This window comes from Oncorhynchus nerka, linkage group LG3 (genome assembly GCF_034236695.1).
Source record: "Oncorhynchus nerka isolate Pitt River linkage group LG3, Oner_Uvic_2.0, whole genome shotgun sequence".
In the NCBI taxonomy this organism is placed as follows: Eukaryota; Metazoa; Chordata; class Actinopteri; order Salmoniformes; family Salmonidae; genus Oncorhynchus; species Oncorhynchus nerka.
In genome coordinates, this window is record NC_088398.1 from 24,315,309 (window position 1) to 24,339,566 (window position 24,258).

Genomic DNA, 24,258 nt, shown 5'->3' on the forward strand with positions numbered 1-24,258 from the left:
CCTTGGTTAACATAGAGAGTCTGGGAACATCAGAAGGTGGGGCGAAAATGAACTATATTCTGGTAATACGACCAATTAAATAACATATGCGGTGTTACTTAATGAATATGATGTCAGTTCGGTTGTCATCTGAGGCATTCTCCTCAATAATTGGATGACATAAACTCTACAGTGGAAAGTCTACACATCAGAATTATCGAATTCACATGGAATTGTTGTTCAATTTAAATGTTTGAATATAAAATTATTGGTGAAGAGATGAAACGTAATTTTAGCTTCCAAATTTGAGATTTGGGTTTTCATAAGGCTAGGGCTCTGCTCAATCAGTGGCCCGCCCCTGTGAAGAGACATGGGGTATTTCAGACACACCCTTCTCGCTCCACTATATTTTTATTTATTTTTATTTGTCTGTTATTTTACCAGGTAAGTTGACTGAGAACACGTTCTCATTTGCAGCAACGACCTGGGGAATAGTTACAGGGGAGAGGAGGGGGATTAATGATCCAATTGTAAACTGGGGATTATTAGGTGACCGTGATGGTTTGAGGGCCAGATTGACAATTTAGTCAGGACACTGGGGTTAACACCCCTACTCTTACGATAAGTGCCTTGTGATCTTTAATGACCTCAGAGAGTCAGGTGACGTCTTTCGGGTGCCATTCGAAAGACGGCACCCTACACAGGGCACTGCCCTGGGGCATTGGGATATTTTTTTAGACCAGAGGAAAGAGTGCCTCCTACTGGCCCTCCAACACCACTTCCAGCAGCATCTGGTCTCCCATCCAGGAACTGACCAGGACCAACCCTGCTTAGCTTCAGAAGCAAGCCAGCAGGGGTATGCAGGGTGGTATGCTGCTGGCAAACACCTATATATAGCCCAAAAGCAATATAAAGCCTTGATGTAACTTCCTGTTCCAAGTACGTGAGGTCTGCAGCCTCTGCGTTAAAAGGACTAACATGTCAACTACAGAACTAAGCCAACCTCAGCGTGAGATTTGGTTGCGAATGGTATGAACTTTGAACTCTTATTCACTACAGAAGTGATACCTCCTAGCCGTTGAGTTAGCCACAGCAGCTGCAAACGCGGGCTAGGAAAGAACAGACAGAGTATCCCGTCTACCACACAACGACGTTACTACAACGTATCCAATTGACCACCAGAGACATTCTTCAAAGGACAAAGGACTCGGTTTGGCAACATGGTCTTCCATCTACCACCAACCTACCAAAGTGCAGCTTAGAGTAAATATTTATTGCATTTTCCTTTTCCAAATGGGCGGTAATTTAGAATGCAAAAGATACTGTATTTACGATAGCACAGCTTCTCCCTTTGTCCCTCAGTCTTCCCGCTCTTTCACTCAAACCCAGCCCCTTTTCTTTTGTGTAACCAGCTGTCATATCTGTTCCGCCTGCTAGGGACGTTTTCCTTTATGACGTAATATGTAATCAAGGTATAATTCATTCTGTGTATATGTAATTCTGTGTGATTAGTTAGATATTTAAGTAAATAAATAATTAAACCCAATTTTGTATTGCTGATTCAACTAGTTAGCCAGGGTTCGGAAGATAACCAAGAGTTTACAACTTTCAGATGAGACTGAATTAAGATGACGATTAATATTGACTTCTATTGATGCAAAATATTACTAGGTCTTTAAGAGTTTATCCGGAAGATAACAGCTCTATAAATATTATTTTGTGGTGCCCCAACTCTCTAGTTAATTACGGAGAAAGGATTTTATAGAATAGCATGTCATATCACTTAATCCGGCATAGCCAAAGACACAACATGCAATCACAGTACAAAGTTTAAAGTATGAAATAACTGATCTGTGACAACAAAGAAATGCTTGTTTGATCTATTCAAAGCATGTCAAAGCAGTACGAACCACGAAATGTAAACGCACTGAAATGAACTCTTACACCGTGCTATGAACTCTGGTTCCTCTCTAACAGGAAAGCCAAGAAAGATTAAGAAGCAATCTGCCAGTCACTGGCAGTGATGAATAGAGAGATCGAGTGAAGACGACCTTTTCTCCTTTAGAAAAGAGGACAAGTGTTTGGCAGCAGGAAGATATGCGGACTGAGAGGAAGAGTTAAAAAGAAAGGAAAGTTGTGGATCACTTGAGAGAAAGCCCATGCATCTGACAGCAGTAATAAGCCTCAGCTGTGCAGATGTGCCTGCATCTCGTTGTCATCTGAGTGGCTCTTTCACGCCCTCTTGTCCTCCCATCAACTGGAGTGCCAACCAGACCTCAGCCTGCTAACGTGCTTAGCTCTAATTCCAAGGCCCGGGCTCACCTTTTTATTTCTCTGCCTAGTAATCCCTTTCGCTCAGACAAGGTCTTTCTCCCTTCCGAAGTATATTTGCTGCATGGAAACCTAAAGCCGTTCCACCCAGGAGAGGAGCCGGATAGAAAGGGGATATTTTTGGGAGGAGAGAGTAGAGACTGATGAAATCCTCCTTGAGTGAATTTGGAAGGATATGTGGGATGGATTCTAAACCCCTTCATGGATTCGTCGAGTCTATTTCTGGGACACCTGAACGAACACCCCGGGGATATGGGATTGGCATGACATTTTGTTTTGATTCGATAACAATGTGAACACGATGCTCTCTCTCTCTATCTCTCTGTCTCTAACCCCCAATTAGAGGTGTGAGATTCTTGTTTATTCTTGTTTCACCTTTCTCTATTTCCCTCGCTCCCTCGCTCTTTCCTACAAATCCCACCCTCCTATCAGGGAAGATAGTGTAAATTCAGGACAGTATGCAAATTCGCTGGATGACTCATAGGACTTAGCTCTTTTGTGGGGAGCTCAATACACTTCCAACAGTGTGAAATGATCTTGAAATGTCCATTTGAAGCAGAGTAAGCCCAGCCCTGACTGACAACCACACAAAATCATTCCTGCAGCACTGAGTGTGTATGCCACGTGGGTGTGTGGCACGTGGGTGTGTGTGGCATGTGGGTGTGTGTGGCACGTTGGTGTGTGTGGCACGTGTGTGTGTGGCACGTGTCGGTGTGTGGCACGTGTGGGTGTGTGGCACGTGGGTGTGTGGCACGTGTGTGCACACCGGTTTGTGTCAAGAACTGCAACGCTGCTGGGTTTTTCGCGCTCAACAGTTTCCCGTGTGCATCAAGAATAGTCCACCACCCAAAGGACATCCACCCAACTGTGGGAAGTATTGGTGTCAACATGGAACAGCATCCCTGTGGAATGCTTTCAACACCTTGTAGAGTCCATGCCCTGACAAATTGAGGCTGTTCTGAGGGCAAAATGGGGAGGGGGGCGGGTGCAACTCAATATTAGGAAGGTGTCCTTAATGTTTTGTACACTCAGTGTATATGCATGCATGCATAAATGACCACTTCTCTAATCATGCATGTGAGAATAAGTGAAGTGTAGCTGATGTGTGTGTTCACACTACCAATTTCAGAGGACTATCACTGTCAGTCAGTCAGCCAGGCAATGGGACACCGGGATGGAAACCCCTCTATAGATCAGAGAGAGCCTAGGAGTGTGTGTGTAATAAAAGGCAGATGGAGACCTTGATCGGGGCATGTGTGGGGCGGGATGGGCCACCAATCAAAGAATATCAACATTGCATAAGAACCAGGGCAATGACACAGCAGTTGTATAACTGAATGCCTTCATCTGAAATGTGTCTTCCACATTTAACCCAACCCCTCTGAACCGGGGAGGGGGGGGGGGCATCCACATCTTCGGTGCCTGGGGAACAGTGGGTTCACTGCCTTGCTCAGGGGCAGAGCGGCAGATTTTCACCTTGCCAGCTCAGGGATTCGATCCCCAAAGCTCTAACCACTATACTGTGTAAGTGTACGGTATCTGTTAGATATTGGGGGCTTTTATATGTTACCTGCCATCTTGACTGTACTGCAGGACAGCTCAGTAGTGATTTTCTTGAACTAAAGCTATAGACCTAAAGGCTATACACTGAGTGAGCAAGTGTGACTAAACTGCTTGGAGTAACCCTGAATTGTAAACTGTCATGGTAAAAACATATTGATACAACAGTAGCTAAGATGGTGAGAAGTCTGTCCATAATAAAGCGCTGTTCTGCCTTCTTAACAGCACTATCAACAAGGCAGGTCCTACAGGCCCTAGTTTTGTCGCACCTGGACTACTGTTCAGTTATTCAGCCACAAAAAGGGACTTGCAAAAAAATTGCAATTGGCTTAGAACAGGGCAGCGCAGCTGGCCCTTGGACGTACACAGAGAGCTAACATGAATAATATGCATGTCAATCTCTCCTGGCACAAAGTAAAGGAACGATTGACTTAATCACTACTTGTATTTATGAGAGGTGTTGACATGTTAAATGCACCGAGCTGTCTGTTTGAACTACTGACACACAGCTCGGACACACAAGATACAAGACATGCCACAAGAGGTCTCTTCACAGTCCCCAAGTCCAGAACAGACTATGGCACTATGACTATGCGCACAGTACTACATAGAGCCATGACTACATGAAACTCTATTCTACATCAAGTAACTGATGCAAGAAGTACAATTAGATTAAAAAACTGTTAAAAATAGACCTTATGGAAGAGCGGAGACTGTGAAGCAACACATACATAGGCGCAGACACATGTATACACACACATGTACACATGGTTTTGTATTGTAGACATGTGATAGTAGTGGAGTAGTTGTTTCAAAAAATTCAAAAAAATAAAAAACGGAAAAGTGTTGCGTGCATATGTATTCACCCCCTTTTCCATGGAGCCCCTAAATAAGATCTGGTGCAACCGATTACCTTCAGAATTACCTTCAGAAGTCACATAATTAGTAAAGTAAATTCCACCTGTGTGCAATCTAAGTGTCACATGATGTCAGTATATATACACCTGTTCCGACAAGCCCCAGAGTCTGCAACACCACTAAGCAAGGGGCACCACCAAGCAAGTGGCACAATGAAGACCAAGGAGCAACGTTGTGGAGAAGTACAGATCAGGGTTGGGTTGTAAAACAATATAAACATCCCACAGAGCACCATTAAATCCATTATTAAAAAATTGAAAAAATATGGTACCACCAAAACTCACGGACCAGGCAAGGAGGACATTAATCAGAGAGAACACCATCCCCACAGTGAAGCATGGTGGTGGCAGCATCGTGCAGTGGGGATGTTTTTCATAGGCAGGGACTGGGAAACTGGTCAGAATTGAAGGAATGGTGGATGGTGCTAAATACAGGGAATGTTTCAGTCGTCCAGAGATTTGAGACTGGGACGGAGGTTCACCTTCCAGCAGGACAATGACCCTAAGCATACTGCCAAAGCAACACTTGAGTGGTTTAACCTGACACGCAGGCGTCCCATCTAGACATCTGGAAATGCAAATGCGCTACGCTAAATGCTAATAGTACTAGTTAAAACTCAAACGTTCATTAAAATACATATGCAGGGTAGTGAATTAAAGCTACACTCGTTGTGAATCCAGGCAACAAGTCAGATTTTTTAAATGCTTTTCGGCGAAAGCATGAGAAGCTATTATCTGATAGCATGTAACACCCCAAAAGACCCGCAGGGGACGTAAACAAAATAATTAGCATAGTCGGCGCTACACTAAACGCACCAATAAAATATAAAACATTCATTACCTTTGACCATCTTCTTTGTTGGCACTCCTAGATGTCCCATAAACATCACTATTGGGTCTTTTTTTCGTTTAAATCGGTCCATATATAGCCTAGATATCAATCTATGAAGACTGTAATCAAGGAAAAAAACATCGTTTTATAACGCAACGTCATTTTTTTTAATTAAAAAAGTCGATGATAAACTTTCACAAAACACTTCGAAATACTTTTGTAATGTAACTTTAGGTATTAGTAAACGTTAATAAGCGATCAAATTGATCACGAGGCGATGTAAATTCTATAGCTCTACGTCTGGAAATAATGTCCAGGTAAATCTCAACCAAAATATCCGGTCGGAGACCGGAAGAAAGGCAATGCCTTGCGTCTTTTTGACCCAAGAAACAAAGCCTAGGCAAATGACAAGACTGTTGACATCGTGTGGAAGCTGTAGGTATTGCAACCTCAGCCCCATTAAATGTGGTTCACCTTTATCAATGGGTTCAAGTCGCGCATGGATATATTTTTCCATTTTCAGTGATCAGATTTTCCTGCACTTTTCGATGAAACGCACGTTCTGTTATAGTCACAGCCGTGATTTAACCAGTTTTATAAACGTCTGAGTGTTTTCTATCCACACATACTAATCATATGCATATACTATATTCCTGGCATGAGTAGCAGGGCGCTGAAATGTTGCGCGATTTTTAACAGAATGTTCGAAAAAGTAAGCCCTAAGCTTAAGTGGTTTTTTAATTAAGGGGAGACATTTAAATGTCTTGGAATGGCCTAGTCAAAGCCCAGACCTCAATCCAATTGAGAATCTGTGGTATGACTTAAAGATTGCTGTACACCAGCGGAACCCATCCAACTTGAAGGAGCTGGAGCAGTTTCGCCTTGAAGAATGGGCAACAGTCCAAGTGGCTAGATGTGCCAAGTGTATAGAGACATACCCCAAGAGACTTGTAGCTGTAATTGCTGCAAAAGGTGGCTCTACAAAGTATTGACTTTGAATAGTTATGCACGCTCAGGTTTTTTTTTATTGTCTTATTTCTTGTTTGTTTCACACAAAATATTTTGCATCTTCAAAGTTGTAGGCATGCTGTGTAAATAAAATGATACAAACCCCCAAAAAATCTATTTTTAGTCCAGGTTGTAAGTCAACAAAATTGGAAAAATGCCAAGCCACTATATTATAAGATTATGTATATGTAAGGTGTCCATATTATGACCATAAAAATATCATTATAAACTGGTTGGTTCGAACACTGACTTCTGATTGGTTGAAAGTCGTGCTATATCAGACCATATATCATTGGTATGACAAACCGTTTGTTTTTTCTGTTCTAATTACATTGGTAACCAGTTTAAAATAGCTATAAGGCACCTCAGGGTTTTGTGGTATATGGCCGTGTTGCGTCGTGCTTAAGAACAGCCCTTAGCAGTGGTATATTGGCCATATACCACAAACATCCGGGCCTTATTGCTTAATTCTATTTTTATGATTAGGACAGCCTCACAAGGAGTTGGATTAGGACAGTGTCACAAGGAGTTGGTGTATGTACTGTATGCACGTTTGCCAATAGGCCTTTTCTCAGTGGCTTTCTAACAGGGAATCTCTTGGTTCTCTGGTCCAATAGGGATGTCCTGAAGGAGACCATGGCAGCGGATGAACAGGGTCTGAGAACTGGAGAGAAGTGGACCCTGTTTGGAAATGAGGCTGAGAAAGTAGAGGTGGAGGTGCTCAGGGAACAGCGCTATGTCCGCCAACGCTGTGACCGCATGGCCTTGCGTAGGCAGGTAAGAGTCTGCTCTGATCTCATCCCATACAGATATACACGGACACTCCGGACACTGAATTATAGGCCTACGGTATTGTGAATTCAGTAGGGCCAAATGTATAAAAACAGTTGCCCAGTTGAAAATCAACATGGTCTCATTTAACCATTGTAGTTTTATGTCGCCAACGCTGACATCCCTACATTCCCCCATGGCTTACTGACAATTAAGTTTCTTTGCCTTTATGTCAGTTCACCAGTAATCAAATCAAATCTAACTTTATTTGTCACATGCACCGAATACACCGAACAAGTGTAGACCTTACCGTGAACTGCTTACTTACAAGCCCTTAACGAACAGTACAGTTCAAGAAGAGTTAAGAAAATATTTTTCCAAATAAACTAAAGTAAGAAAAAAAATGGAATAAAAAGTAACATAATAAAATAACAATAACGAGGCTATGTACAGAGGGTTCCCGGTTCCGAGTCAGTGTGCGGGGGTACAGGTTAGTTGAGGTAATTAGGGGGGAGTGGCTATGCATAGATAATAAACAGCGAGTAGCAGCAGTGTACAAAACAAATGGGGGGGGGGGGGGTGCATTTGAATACCAGCTGTAGGTGTATTTGAATACCAGCTGTGTCTATCCGTGTTCCAGGCTGAGCAGAAGGCTTCCATCCATTTGAAGTATCTGGAGGACCTGAGTCAAAAGGCCCCAGACTTCCCTATCCCACTGAGAGCCCACATGGTGTGGGAAGGCATGGGGGTCAAAATCTCCTGCACCATCCAGGGATGCCCACCCCCTAGGGCCACCTGGTAAGCACTCACACTTAAGGCTAATGACCTCCATTGAAAATCTCTGAAGACGGATAGGTTACAGTATGCTTATTATGTAGCTACACAGGTTTTGCCATGTCAACCTTTGATTCCTGAATTGGAATATTGCTCTGATATTTGTGGGTGAAATTACCTCATTTGCTTCGATATTAGCCTTGGCAATGTGTGTAACCGTCACCCTTGATAAGCAGATGCACTAAAAGACTAGTGGATGAAAAGAATATGTGTTCAGTATTCATGCCTGAGCACAGTCAGAGCTGTGGACCAGATGACCAGCGGCTTATGAGTTGAACAATCCCAGACGGGACGCATGCATCCCAATGAGCTCCGAGAGTCTTGACTCGACTGAGACGGAGCTCAAGAAGAAATGTGAGATCAAAAGCCATCTATATGCTAAAGGAGTCGTGTTAACTGTTGCGTAGCATAGATTAGCATGATTAGCACCGGGCATGAACATTGAAAGCCTAACAGTGGTCATGTTTACATTTAATTGGGATTTTTGTTAGCTTATACCTATACATTTGAACTGTTATTAACTCTCTCCTTCCCAGGTATAAGGACGGGGTACCCCTGAGTGCCTTTGGCCAGGCTTGGAACCACAGTCTGAAGCAGAAGTTTGGCCTCAACACGCTGGAAATCAGAAGGTAACCGAAAGGATTTTCAAATGTGTGCCTTTAGCACCCTGCTGTTCAAGACGTTGTAGTTACTTCCACTCCCCTCTTCCATTTCCTCCTCCTTCCTTCTGAGTGAATATGAGAGTGAACCGTCTTCAGAAAGTATTCACACCCCTTGACTTATTCCACATTTTGTTGTGCTACAGCCTGAATTTAACATGGATTAAATGTGTTTTTCTCTCACCCATCTACACACAATACCTTGTATTTTAGTGCCTTGCTGCAAACAGGATGCATGTTGTGGAATATTGTTTATTATGTACAGGCTTCCTTATTTTCACTCTGTAAATTAGGTTAGTGTTGTGGAGTAACTACAATGTTGTTGATCCATCCTCAGTTTTCTCCTATCACAGCCATTAAACTCTGTAACTGCTTTAAAGTCACCATTGGCCTCATGGTGAAATTCCTGAGCGGTTTCCTTCCTCTCCAGCAACTGAGTTTGGAAGGACACCTGTATCTTTGCAGTTACTGGGTGTATTGATACACCATTCAAAGTCTAATTAATAACTTCAACATGCTCAAAGGGTTATTCAATGTCTGTTTTTGTTTTACCAATCTAACAATAGGTGCCCTTCATTGCAAGGCACTGGAAAACCTCTCTGGACTTTGTGGTTGAATCTGTGTTTGAAATGCATTGCTCAACTGAGGGACCTGAGGTACAGATAATTGTATGGGTGGTGTACAGAGATGAAGTAGTCATTCAAAAAGAATGTTAAACACTATTGTTGCACACAGAGTAAGTCCATGCAACTTATATGTGACTTGTTAAGCACATTTTTTACTCCTGAACTTACTTAGGTTTGCCATAACAAAGGGGTTGAGTATTTATTGACTCAAGACGTTTAAGCTTTTCATTTTTAATCCATTTGTACACATTTCTAAAAACATAATTCCACTTTGACATTATGGGGTATTGTGTGTTGGCTAGTGACAAAACATCTACGTTTAATCCATTTTAAATTCAGGTTGTAACAATGCTTTCTGAAGACACTGTACATGAGAATGTTGGCATGTCTTGTGATTTAGCTTTGGGCTCAGCCTGGAGCCAAGATGGTGGCACAAACACATGAGTCATCACCCTTCCCCATCCCCAGGTGCTCTGTTGAGGATGCTGGGGAGTACAAGGTGGTTGCCAGGAGTTCTCTGGGTGAAGCTACTACCATTGCCACTCTGGTGGTCAACTGTAAGTAGCTGCTGATTCTGACAACTGTCATGGACATGGTATTCCTAATATGGACACCGTACATGCAGATTGCTCCTCTGCCTCAAATTCAGATAGATCATGTTAAATTGGTAACCATGTCACATTTCCCCCTTTCCTGCTCCATACTAGTCCATACTTGTTTTACTCAAGTGAGACAACCTAAGGGGATGCTCATTCATACTTCTATGGGATATAAATCACCATTCATCCGTACCAATTATTTCCAATTCATCTTGATCCAGTTCCATCTGCTGTGATGGTTTGCACCTAGATGACTGGCATTCTATACCATATCAATAGCCTACACCTTCAATCTAAACTGATTAGTGCAATACATTACATGCATGCCATTACGAGTGAAAAAACACGTGTAGCTTAGCGCTTAGAGCATTGGGCCAGTAACTGGAAGGTCACTGGTTTGAATACCCTACCAGACAAGGTCAGAAATCTGCCGATGTGCCCTTGAGCAAGGCACTTAACCCTAATTTGCTCCAGGGTCGCTGTACTGCTATGGCTGACACTGTAAAACAACACACTTCACTGCCCCTATAATAGAGGGGCAAGCGCTCCTATTCACCTATCATCCATATTTCACGTGCTCACGTTCTCCTTTCGATTGTTTGAAATAGGCTCAAGGGAATATTAGTTGTGACGTGTATAAAAGTGGCTTTACCAGGATTGATTTGTCTCTCTTTCTCCCTCCTTTCCCTCTATCTCTCTGCACTCTCCCCACCCCCCTCTCTCCTCCTTGTCCCCCCACTCCACGATTCAGCATATCAAGGAGCTGAGGCCGCAATCAAGCAATCCTGGAACCCAAGTAAGTTTCATGCAGCACCTAATGAAAAAATGTCCTTTTTAATTTCTCTGCCGCCTTTTGAAGTTCACTCTCTTCTCTTCCGCTATGACTGAGCCTTTGAAGACACTGACAACTCTGGGGCTCTGCTGCATGTGCTCTGAAATGGTTTGGCTGACTGGATACAAGGATGGATTGAATGGCAAGGGGATGCTTATGGTTCATCGGAGTGTGTGTTGTGTGTGTGTCGTGTGTGTGTGTCGTGTGTGAGTCGTGTGTGTGTGTGTGTCGTGTGTGTGTGTGTGTGTGTGTATGTGTGTGTGTGTGTGTGTGCGCGTGTGTGCGCATGTGTGCGCCTGTATATAAAGAGGTTGATTGGGAGGGGTAGGTGAACAAATCGCTGCCATTTCAGCACCAGTCAGAGTCATGTATATTTCAGCACAGAGAGAAAGTGTGCAATTTGTTCACTTTTGCTGGCAGCTTGGCCTATATGTATAATGCTCCTAAGCCATTCTCCAGATTTTGAGCAAGTAGAGAGGCTGGTTGCACCCACAGGGAGACCATGCAGAGTAGTGATTAGATACTGACTAATAACCAACAGCTTATTTATATAGATTGTTTAGCACTGCTCTGTTGCCTTAGCAAATGACTCGCTCTTCCTAGATTGTGTCAGCATCACACACAACTGGATCAAACTGTTATTGACAATAACAAACTCGCTGTATCACACACTGTTTAAAGTGGTGTGCAAGTCACAATCAATGGACTCAGACGGTGGTGTCCTCTGCATGTTTGAAACGAAATAGCAATCATTCCAAATGAAGCTTTATCAGCATGTAATGCCATCCATACACACTGGCTGAGGAGAAAATGGGATTTGAATAGCAGAATGACATTAGTGTGGTGCTGAGACCTCATTTTGTCATGTGGAGCAGGGAGACGGATACTATTAGCCGATGTGGATTACTCCCTAGAACAAAGGGCAACCCCAGCACATTTATCATAATCATGACGGAGACATGCAGAGAATGACTGAAACAGAGAGATTGATGGGGAGAGATGGGGAGTTATTAAATTGATGTGCATCCGAGTGATTGTCCTGGTCTTTTATTTAGACAACGATCATTATGGAAACATGTCGGCAACCTTTCAGATCTGTTGGTGGAAAGGGGATCTGACAAGGCCTGGTAGTTTTCAGTTGTATCTGTCGACGGAAAAGGGGAGGTCCGAAAAGGAAAAGTTTCATGTTTGTAAATGAGCTTTTGTTGTTTAAATACATTGTGAAAGAGATTGGTGTGTTTTTCACTATTTAATCATGGCATGGGGTTGCTCAATGACAGACATGTATCACTTGATTGTTTTGTTTCAAAGAGACAAATAATCATGTTTTTTTGCTAAATGCTATACATCCGTCTCACTCTCAAGATATGTAATTAGTACTGATAGGTTTTACACAGTCAAATGTAACAAAAAACTCAATTGTTTATAAATTACTGTACACATACAATATTCAAAACATGTTTTTAAAAACATTAATCAATACAGTAATATGAGATCTGTATATAAAACATTTACATTTTACATTTGAGTCATTTAGCATATGCGCTTATCCAGAGTGACTTAGAGTAAGTGCATTTATCTTAAGATAGCTAGGTGAGACAACTACATATCACAGTAAACTATACAGGATACAAACATTCCATTCAAAGCTACAAAATGGATATATAGCGTTTTGCATAAAAATAAAAACATTCATACTCATCTAAAATCTGAGAAGAGTAATATTTTACACACATATGAAGGTACCCATAAGCAATCATTTAGGACGAAGAAACACAAATGTGAAACAATTGTGGATATAGCGTTTTGAAAATACATTTTTCATGTAGTGCGTTTGGAAAGTATTCAGACCCCTCAACTTTTTCCACATTTTGATTTGTTATTTAAAATTGATTACAAATAAATAAAAAATATTCTCATAAATATACACACAATACCCCACAATAACAAAGCAAAAACATAAAAAAATTGAAATATTACATTTACATAAGTATTCAGACCCTTTAAATCAGTACTTTGTTGAAGCACCTTTGGCAGCGATTACAGCCTTGAGTCTTCTTGGGTATGACGGTACAGGCTTGGCACACATTCTTCTCTTCAGATCCTCTGAACCTCTGTCAGGTTGGATGGGGAGCGTCGCTCCACAGCTACTTTCAGGTCTTTTCAGAGATGTTCAATCGGGTTCAAGACCGGGCTCTGGCTGGGACACTCAATGACATTCAGAGACTTGTCCCGAAGCCACTCCTGCGTTGTCTTGGCTGTGTGCTTAGTGTTGTTGACCTGTTGGAAGGTGAACTTTCAACCCAGTCTGAGGTCCTGAGCGTTCTGGAGTAGGTTTTCATCAAGGATCTCTCTGTACTTGTTCCATTCATCTTCGTCTCGATCCTGACTAGTTTCCCAGTCCCTACCACTGAAAAACATGCCCACAGCATAATGCTGGCACAACCATGCTTCACCATAGGGAGGGTGCCAGGTTCTTCCAGATATGAAGCTTGGCATTCAGGCCAAAGAGTTCAATCTTGGTTTCATCAGACCAGAGAATCTTGTTTCTCATGGTCTGAGAGTCTTTAGGTGCCTTTTGGTAAACTCCAAGCGGGCTGTCATGTGCCTTTTACTAAGGAGTGGCTTCTGTCTGGCCACTCTACCATAAAGGCCTGATTAGTGGAGTGCTGCAGAGATGGTTGTCCTTCTGGAAGGTTCTCCCATTTCCACAGAGGAACTCCAGAGCTCTGTCAGAATGACCATCGCATTCTTGGTCACCTCCCTGACCAAGGCCCTTCTCCCCCAATTGCTCAGTTTGGCTGGGCGGACAGCTCTAGGAAGGGTCTTGGTGTTTCCAAACTTCTTCCATTTAAGAATGATGGAGGCCACTGTGTTCTTGGGGACCGTCAATGCTGCATAAATTGTTTGGTAGACTTCCCCAGATCTGTGCCTTGACACAATTCTGTCTTGGTGCTCTACGGACAATTCTTTCGACCTTGTGGCTTGGTTTTTGCTCTGACATGCACTGCCAACTGTGGGACCTTATATGAACAGGTGTGTGCCTTTCCAAATCATGTCCAATCAATTGAATTTGCCACAGGTCGATTCCAGTCTTGTTGTAGGAACATTTCAAGGATGATCAATGGAAACAGGATGCACCTGTGTCTAATAGCAAAGGGTCTGAATACTTGTGCAAATACGTATTTAAAAAAAAAATGTAAACCTGTTTTCATTATGGGGTATTGTGTGTAGATTTGATGAGGAAAACAATGCATTTAATATATTTTAGAATAAGGCTGTAACATCACAAAATGTGGAAAAAGTCAAGGGGTCTAAATACTTTCCCAAGGCACTGTATAATGTCTCAGGAATATAATGGACCTTTTCAGAAATGGTCAAATGTTTCTCTCAATAATCTTAATCCTATGTTTACCCCCTTGTGAGGGAGGCCTTTTCAGGAACAAGGGTGCATGTGTGCGAGAGAGGGAGTAAGTGTGTGTGTGTGTCCTTTTGTGCTTGTGTGCGTGTGCGTGCGTGCGTGCATGCATTCCTGAAGATGAAAAATATCCCCCCTTCCATTACTAATACAGGCCAGTTGGCTTTTCTGGGCCTTTGTCCAGTTAATTAAGGTTCCTCTTTGCTTTGTGCATTTTCACTCTGCTGCCACAAGTGCGAGAATCTGAGGGAGAGCAAAGCTTGTTACTCATTGCTTGCTGAGAATAATGGGATCACACTAGTGTCCTCCATAGTACGCTGATGGCAAATCTCAACTTCATCTGACATAACGTCATCATGAGGCTGGAGATGGTGGGAAAATGAGTTCTCATCTCGGTGGATTATTTCCCATCTATATGTTTGTTCTTGCTTATTTCTCTTCTTCTTTTTGCCTTCTCCTCCTCTTCGTCGCCCCAACGTTCCCACCTCCACCTCCCTTTCCCTCTTTCTTTTCGTCTTACTCTTCCTCCTCCTCCCCCCACCCATCTTCCTCCTCCTTCCTCTGTAGTTGCAATGCTGGAGCGGGAGGCTCTGTTTGAGTTCAGCTTCCCTCCGACCTGGGCGAAAGAGGGGGAGAATCTGACCCTGCAGTGTGCCTTCTCCTCGGCCCTGCTGCCCTTCCAACAGGACGTGGCCTGGTTCAGAGATGGTGAGTGGAAGTGGATATTAGTCTGTTACGTTTGTGCGGTCTTGTCAACTCTTATCGACAATGACTACAGGAGTTGGCAAGACAGTACAAACAGATCTGGGACCAGGCTAGTATGAATCCTTCCCCAATATCAACTGGCATTGGCATTGTTGGTTGTATCGTCTGAACTGTATACATGCCATACTTTATACACTGAGTGCACAAAACATTAGGAACACCTTTCTTAAATGTAGTTCCCCTTTCACCTTCAGAACAGCCTTAATTCGTTGTGGCATAAACTCTACAAGGTGCCGAAAGCGTTCCACAGGGACGCTGGCCCATGTTGACTCCAATGTTTCCCACATTTGTGTCAAGTTGGCTGGATGTCCTTTGGGTGGTGGACCATTCTTGCTACACATGGGAAAATGTTGAGCGTGAAAAACCCAGCAGCGTTGCAGTTCTTGACACACTCAAATCGGTGTGCCTGGCAACTACTACCATACCCCGTTCAAAGGCACTTAAATCTTCTGTCTTGCCCATTGACTATCTGAATGGCAAACATACACAATCCACGTTTCAATTGTCTCAAGGGTTAAAAATATTTCTTTAACCCGTCTCCTGCCTTTCATCTACACTGATTGAAGTGTATTTAACAAGTGACACCAATTAGGGATCATAGCTTTCCCCTTGATTTACCTCAGTCTATGTCATGGATAGAGCAAGTGTTCCTAATGCTTTGTACACTCAGTGTTAATTCAGGTGAATCTCCAAGAGCCTTCCCACTGGGCACAGACGTCAATTCAACATCTATTCCACGTTCATTCAACAGACATGACGTGGAAATGACATTGATTGAACCAATGTGTGCCCAGTGGGCTGTTTTTTGTTGCCTCAGCTTCTTTGTATTATTCTGATGCACGTCACTTGCTAGAGGGTGCTGGGCCCAAGAAAACTGGTATAAATGAAGTAGGACCCGCACACAGGAATGCCACCTCCCTCCCACAGGAGTCCAACTGCGCCAGTCCAGCAGGGTGGAGCTTCAGACCGCCCTTCGCTCCACTTCCCTCACCCTGAAGGGCGTGCACAAGGAGCAGGAGGGCATGTACATGGTGCGTCTGCGTACCTGGGAGGGGGTCAAAGAGCATAAAGCCTACATTTTTGTCAAAGGTAGGTTCTGGGATGTTTCGTGTGTATCTGTGGGTCTGGCGTGAGGTTGCATATTCCCTATAACATTCACAATAGCAACTCTTGAGTTTGGAGTGTTTCTAGTTTTTCTGGTGAAAATGTGGCCACCATAACTTTGGTGGCAGTGGTGGGATTTCGGTGCCAGCAGGGGCACTATACCAACATTAAGGCAATAATAAGAAAACACAATGCCAAGAGCAAGGCAGCTGCCAGCTGACATGTTATGATCTTCAAGCAACTAGCCAACACTACAATTACAAGTAGCTTCTTCCCAAAGTTGCCTGGAGGCCTTGAGATACGTCTGGGTCCCATAGGTGTCTGTGGTTGGGTTTAGCAGTAGTGTGTTTCGAAACAAACCTTACTTGAAACCCACCAGATTCACAGTCACTTCACAGTCACGTCCACTGAATGTCTCATGACTCCAGTCACCCACACCTCCCCACCCCCTTGTCCCTCCTCTCTCCCTCATCCCCACCACTGCAAACTCCCAGCCAGAGTAAGACCTCAATATCATTAACAACCATTGCACTGCATTGTATTTTCTGTCTTATTTAAAAATCTTGGTCCTTAACTCCTGCTGGAGTTAGTCATTAGGGAGTGGAAGTGGAAGTGGATTCTTTCTTTCTGAATTTGCATTACAAATGGGTGGTAAGAGAGAAGAGACAAGGGCCATGTTTGGTTAAGTCTTTTAGCTTATCAGAGGGAGATATGGAGGGAGGGAGGGCAGAGGGAGAGAGGGAGAGAGACACACAGAGGGACCTCTTCACCACCGAGTACAACAAAGTAAAATGACAGACTGAGGGTGTCTACTAGTTCAACATGGTCTCAATAGAATACGTCAAAATAGTGAGATGTCTGACATTTGACCGCAAGTACATTTATGAACAGTCATACTGATACCTAGGCAATTGGTCACGACTCATCGGCCTTAAAGCTGAGATCTAGGAACAGTGAAATAGCGCCACTGGTCGCCCAAGGCACATTTGTTATTGTTTTGTTTAACAAACGGAAGAGATGCACATCCAGCGGCGTGTTCAAATAAAATCACAGTACCTACTCCGCTGTTCTGTGCAATGATGTCTTTTGTTGTTGTAATATCGCAAACGGACGGATTCCAACTTCAATGTCTCACACTTGCAGCATAAACTGTAAGAAGGTTGGGAAGACATTTTGCCTGACATTTCCCTACTCTTTTGTTGGTGCCAAAGCAACAGTCTCTCAAGCCTCAGAGAATAGAAAACGGGTCTAATACATGTCACATCTTATCTCTTTAATCCTCTTAACATAATTCCCTCGTTCCTTCTCTCTCTCTCCTATCTCTCTGTCACTATCTCTCTCTCTCTATTTTTCTCAGTCTCTGTTTAGTGCTCTCCTTTGTGCTGTCTTTATAACTAATGCAGATTTGATGACCTGTTAATCTTACCTCCAGACAACGCACCTTGCTTTCACATGGCGGCCCCAGACAGACATCGGGGGAGGGTTTAATTGAACTGCTGTGGATTACATTACCTTGATGGCTTTTAATCCTCTCCCTCTCCTTTTTTTCTATCTCTATTTCCCTCTGTGTTTCTCTCCCATGTCCCTGTCTCTCTCTCCTTCTCTCCGTGTCCTCTCCCTCTCCAGCCTTTTAATTCAATTTCAATTTAAGGGGCTTTATTTGCATGGGAAACATATGCTTACATTGCCAAACCAAGTGAAATAAATAATAAACTAAAGTGAAATAAACAAAACTAAATATTACACACAAGTTCCAAAATAATAAAGACATTTCAAATGTCGTATTATGTATATATGCAGTTTTGTAATGATGTTCAAATTGTTAAAGTACAAAAGAGAAAATAAATAATCATAATAATCACTGGTTGACCTTTTCTTGTGGCAACAGGTCACAAATATTGCTGCTGTGATTGTACACTGTGGTATTTCACCCAATAGATACGGGAATTTATCAAAATTGGAGTTGTTTTTTGTGAATTATTTGTGGGTCTGTGTAATCTGAGGGAAATGTGTCTCTAATATGGTCATACATTTGGCAGCTCAGTTTCCACCTCATTTTGTGGGTAGTATGCACATAGCCTGTCTTCTCTTGAGAGCCAGGTCTGCCTTCGGCAGGCTTTCTCAATAGCAAGGCTATGCTCACTGAGTCTGTACATAGTCAAAGATTTCCTTAATTTTGTGTCAGTCACAGTAGTCAGGTATTCTGTTTAGGGCCAGATAGCATTCTGGTTTGCTCTGTTTTTTAAAATATTTTTCCAATGTGTCAAGTAATTATCTTTTTGTTTTCTCATGATGGTTTGGTCTAATTGTGTTGCTGTCTCTCTCCCCCTCCCTCCCCTCTTCTCACGCCTTCCCCATTCCCTCCCCTACTCAGATGCGTCTGCAGTAGTGTCCGGTGGTCCAGGCTCTCCTCTGGACCTGAAGGTTTCTGACGTACAAAAGGACTATGTCTTCCTCACCTGGGAGCCTCCCAGTGCTGATGGAGCCTACCAAGTGGAGGGTTACTTTGTGGAGAGGTACTTTTCGACTGTAACACCAGTGTTTCACTAGTGTATGCACCGTTATGTTATCCTAGGGAAATTGTGTTTCCATAGCTAGGGCTGACAGTGAGGACTTGTGAAGCGCCACTGCATAATCAAAACAATTACTCTGTGAGAAGGTGTTAACGTTCAGTTAGCCATTGTTATTTAAATGTGAAGAGGCCTTTAGGGCTTCGTATGAATACCGTAACAAGGACATAGGTTGAGGACTCGTATAACCTTTTCACACTACTTAGCCAAGATGTAAGATCAAATAGTCATATGGATGAGTGATGGCCGTGCGGCATAGGCAAGATGCAGTAGATGGTATAGAGCACAGTATATACATATGAGATGAGTAATGTAGGGTATGCAATCAATATATAAAAGTGGCATTGTTTAAAGTGTCTAGTGATACATTTATTACATCCAATTATTAATTATTAAAGTGGCTAGAGATTTGAGTCAGTATGTTGGCAGCAGCCACTCAATGTTGGTGATGACTGTCTGATGGCCTTGATATAGAAGCTGTTTTCAGTCTCTCGGTCCCAGCTTTGATGCACCTGTACTGACCTCGCCTTATGGATGATAGAGGAGTGAATAGGCAGTGGCTCTCCTGTAGGAGATAGGCAGTGGCCATCCTGTGACATCGGATGATGTAGGTGTCATGGAGGGCAGGTAGTTTGCCCCCAGTGATGCGTTGTGCAGACCGCACTCAACTCTGGAGAGCCTTATGGTTGTGGGCGGAGCAGTTGCCGTACCAGGCGGTGATACAGCCCAACAGGATGTTCTCAATTGTGCATCTGTAAAAGTTTGCGTGTTTTCGGTGACAAGCCAAATTTCTTCAGTCTCCTGAGGTTGAAGAGGCACTGTTGCGCCTTCTTCACCACACTGTCTGTGTGGGTGGACCATTTCAGATTGTCCGTGATGTGTACGCCGAGGTACTTCAAACTTTCCACCTTCTCCACTACTGTCCCGTCGATGTGGATAAGGGGGTGCTCACTCTGCTGTTTCATGAAGTCCACGATCATCTCCTTTGTTTTGTTGACATTGAGTTTGATGTTATTTTCCAGACACTACACTCTGAGGGCCCTCACCTCCTCCCTGTAGGCCGTCTTGTCGTTGTTGCTAATCAAGCCTATTACTGTAGTGTCGTCTGCAAACTTGATGATTGAGTTGGAGGCGTGCATGGCCACGCAGTCATGGGTGAACAAGGGAGTACAGGAGAGGGCTGAGAACGCACCCTTGTGGGGCCCCATTGTTGAGGATCAGCGGGGTGGAGATGTTGCTTCCTACCCTCACCATCTGGGGGCTGCCCGTCAGAAAGTCCAGGACCCAGTTGCACAGGGCAGGGTCGAGACCCAGGGTCTCGCACTTAATGACGCGTTTGGAGGGTACTATGGTGTTAAATGCTGAGCTGTAGTCAATGAACAGCATTCTTACATCGGTATTCCTCTTGTCCAGATGGATTAGGGCAGTGTGATTGCGATTGCGTCGTCTGTGGACCTATTGGGGCGGTAGGCAAATTGGAGTGGGTCTAGGGTAGGGTGGTGGTGATATGATCCTTGACTAGCCTCTCAAAGCACTTCATGATGACAGAAGTGAGTGCTACGGGGTGAGAGTCATTTAGCTCAGTTACCTTAGCTTTCTTGGGGGCAGGAACAATGGTGGCCCTCTTGAAGCATGTGGGCACAGCAGACTGGGATGGAGATTGATTGAATATGTCCGTGAACACACCAGCCAGCTGGTCTACGCATGCTCTGGGGACACGGCTACGGATGCCGTCTGGGCCAGCAGCCTTGCGAGGGTTAACACGTTTTAATGTTTTACTCACGTTGGCCATAGTGAAGGAGAGCCCACACGTTTTGGTAGTGGGCCGTGTCAATATACACGGCTGTATTCTGCTAGCAAACGTGCAATCGTTGGAGAATAAAATCGACGAGCTACGATTAAACTACCAACAGGACATTAAAAATGGTAACATTTTATGCTTCGTGGAGTAGTGGCTGAACGATGACACTGTCAACATACAGCTGGCTGGTTACACGCTATACTGACAGGATAGAACAGCTGCGTCTGGTAAAGCAAAGCGCGGCGGACTATGTATTTTTGTAAATAATGGCCGGTGTACAATATCTAAGGAAGTCTTGAGCTATTGCTCAGCTGAGGTAGAGTGTCTCATGATAAGCTGTAGACCACACTATCTACCTAGAGTGTTTTCATCTGTATTTTTCATAGCTGTTAACATACCACCTCAGTCAGAGGTTGGCACTAAGGCAGCATTGAATGAGCTGTATTCCGCCATAAGCAAACAAGAAAACACTCACCCAGAGGCGGCGCTCCTAGTAGCCGGGGACTTTAATGCAGGGAAACTTAAATCCGTTTTATCAAATTTCTATCAGCATGTTACATGTGCAACCAGGGGAAGAACAAAAAACTCTGGACAACGTATACTCAACGTATACTCCACACACTAAGACGCATACAAAGCTCTCCCTCGCCGTACGTACATACCCCAACCAGAAGCCATGGATTACAGGCAGCATCCGCACTGAGCTAAAGGGTAGAGCTGCCGCTTTCAAGGAGCGGGACTCTAACCCATAAGCTTATAAGAAATCCTGCAATGCCCTCTGACGAACCATCAAATAGGCAAAGCGTCAATATCGGACTAAGATCAAATCATACTGCACCGGCTCTGACACTCGTTGGATGTGGCAGCGCTGGATGTGGCAGCGCTTGCAAACCATTACAGACTACAAAGGGAAGCACAGCCGAGAGCTGCCCAGTGACATGAGCCTACCAGACGAGCTAAACTTCTTCTATGCTCGCTTAGAGGCACCAGCTGTTCCGGAGGACTGTGATCACTCTGTCCACAGCCGATGTGAGTAAGACCTTTAAACAGGTCAACATTCACAATTCACAGACAGATTACCAGGACGTGTACTGCGAGCATGCGCTGACTAACTGGCCAGTGTCTTCACTGACATTTTCAACCTCTCCCTGTCTGAGTCTGTAATACTAACCTGTTTTAAGCAGACCACCATAGTGCCTGTGCCCAAGAACACTAAGGTAACCTGCCTAAATGACTACCGACCCGTAGCACTCACGTCTGTAGCCATGAAGTGCTTTGAAAGGCTGGTCATGGCTCACATCAACACCATCATCCCAGAAACCCTAGACTCACTCCAATTTGCATACCGCCCCAACAGATCCACAAATGATGCAATCTCTATTGCACTCCACACGACCCTTTCCCACCTGGACAAAAGGAACACCTATGTGAGAATGTTATTCATTGACAACAGCTCAGCCTTCAACACCATAGTGCCATCAAAGGCTTCTAAACAGCTTCTACCCCCAAGCCATAAGACTCCTGAACATCTAATCAAATGGCTACCCAGACTATTTGCATTGCCCCCCCCTCCCCCTCTTTACACCGCTGCTACACTTTGTTGTTGTCATCTATGCATAGTCACCTCAATAACTCTACCTACGTGTACATACTACCTCAACTAACCGGTGCCCCCACACATTGACTCTGTACCCCCCTGACTCTGTGCCCCCTGTACCCCCCTGACTCTGTGCCCCCTGTACCCCCTGACTCTGTACCCCCTGTATATAGTCTGGCTATTGTTGTTTTACTGCTGCTCTTTAATTACTTGTTACTTTTATCTCTTATTCTTGTCCGTATTTTTTAAAACTGCATTGTTGGTTAGGGGCTCGTAAGTAAGCATTTCACTGTAAAGTCTACACCTGTTGTATTCGGCGCATGTGACTAATAACATTTGATTTGATTTGAACCTGGCCTGCTTACCTGTACGTTCAGTCTAAACGATAAGAGTGATCTTAGACATAAGCTATCTTTGTTGACTCCAAATCAACAACACACAGCAAACCAAACTAAACTGTTGGGCCACAACTTACTCAGATGAGTGTGAGCAAATTGGATCGGGGAGATAAAACCCCTGCCAACTTTGATGTCATATCCATTTGGCAAAGCCCAAAGAAGAGGATGATACGCGTGATAATAATTCAACATGGAACACAACGTTAACTCAATCAAAGCCCTCCCATAGGTAACAGGTGCTCACTAATCACTGAAGCTGATCGATGCGCGCGTGTGTGTACTTTCATCATACTTACACATCTTTCTCTAGTTAGCATGCAGAGGGCACATTAAAATACTAATGTTAGGTCTCACTCTGATGTATTATATGATATATATATTATATGCATCAGAGAAAGACCTAATATCAGAGAGACCTAGCCTTCCAGTCACCTAGCAACACATACACGGCTTAATGTTCCCTCAAGCTATTTGCTTTCCCAGGTGGCTTCTTGTTCAGTATTGATTTATCAGCATTCAACGGCTGCTTTTCTTCACATTTTCTTATAAATTAGTTGTGAGACTTGTTATTTTGAGGTTATGTACTTGGGTGGAAAAATGATTGTCCTTTGTTGGCTGAAATGTGTTTCTCTTTTATGCAATCGAAAATGTTTACAAATGTATTTTATAGTGACAAAATTATATTCATGGAGAAATAACAAAATTGTGGAATGTTGAGCTAAGAACTATTTTGAAAGTCATAAAGTGAAATCAATTTTTAAAAATCTTTGATCTTTTCCGTTCCCTTCTCATATGGTCTCTTTCTCTCTCGCTCTCCCTCGCTCTCTCTCTCTCCCTAATCCTAGGTGTGACATTGGTAGTGGGCAGTGGGTGCGTTGTAATGACACCATTCAGAAGGCATGTCACTACCCTGTGAGAGGTCTGAGTGACAGCACCATCTACCAGTTCAGGGTGTGTGCCGTCAACCAGGCAGGTGTAGGACGCCCCTCTAAGGCCACCGAGCCTGTCATCACCACCGACCCTTTAGAACACACCAGAACTATGGGTAATCTGCACACTCAGATTTACACACACCGAACACATTCTGGGTAGGGGTCATTAGATAGAGAGAGACATAACATAGGCTAAATAGAATACATTGTGTTGTGTGTGTGTGTGTGTGGTGGGGGCTATGAGTGAGAGAGAGAGAGAGAGAGAGAGAGAGAGAGAGAGAGAGAGAGAGAGATAACATAGGCTAAATAGAATACATTGTGTGTGTGGTGGGGGCTATGAGAGAGAGAGAGAGAGACATAACATAGGCTAAATAGAATACATTGTGTGTGTGGTGGGGCTATGAGAGAGAGAGAGAGAGAGAGAGAGAGAGAGAGAGAGAGAGAGAGAGAGAGAGAGAGAGAGAGAGACATAACATAGGCTAAATAGAATACATTGTGTGTGTGGTGGGGGCTATGAGAGAGAGAGAGAGAGAGACATAACATAGGCTAAATAGAATACATTGTGTGTGTGTGTGTGTGGTGGGGGCTATGAGAGAGAGAGAGAGATAGAGAGAGATAACATAGGCTAAATAGAATACATTGTGTGTGTGGTGGTGGCTATGAGAGAGAGAGAGACATAACATAGGCTAAATATAATACATTGTGTGTGTGGTGGGGGCTATGAG

At 43.6% G+C, this 24,258-nt stretch overlaps 1 protein-coding gene across 1 annotated transcript in view; it reads left to right on the forward strand.

The window, feature by feature from the left end:
• LOC115105365 (myomesin-3-like) overlaps nt 1-24,258 on the forward strand; it is a 71,470-nt gene that overhangs the window by 19,505 nt on the left and 27,707 nt on the right. Inside the window, 9 exon segments of the mRNA XM_029627325.2 lie at nt 7,245-7,404; nt 8,039-8,196; nt 8,769-8,861; nt 9,986-10,074; nt 10,868-10,912; nt 14,934-15,074; nt 16,059-16,220; nt 18,610-18,751; nt 23,447-23,646. Coding sequence (XP_029483185.2) covers nt 7,245-7,404; nt 8,039-8,196; nt 8,769-8,861; nt 9,986-10,074; nt 10,868-10,912; nt 14,934-15,074; nt 16,059-16,220; nt 18,610-18,751; nt 23,447-23,646 — 1,190 coding nt within the window.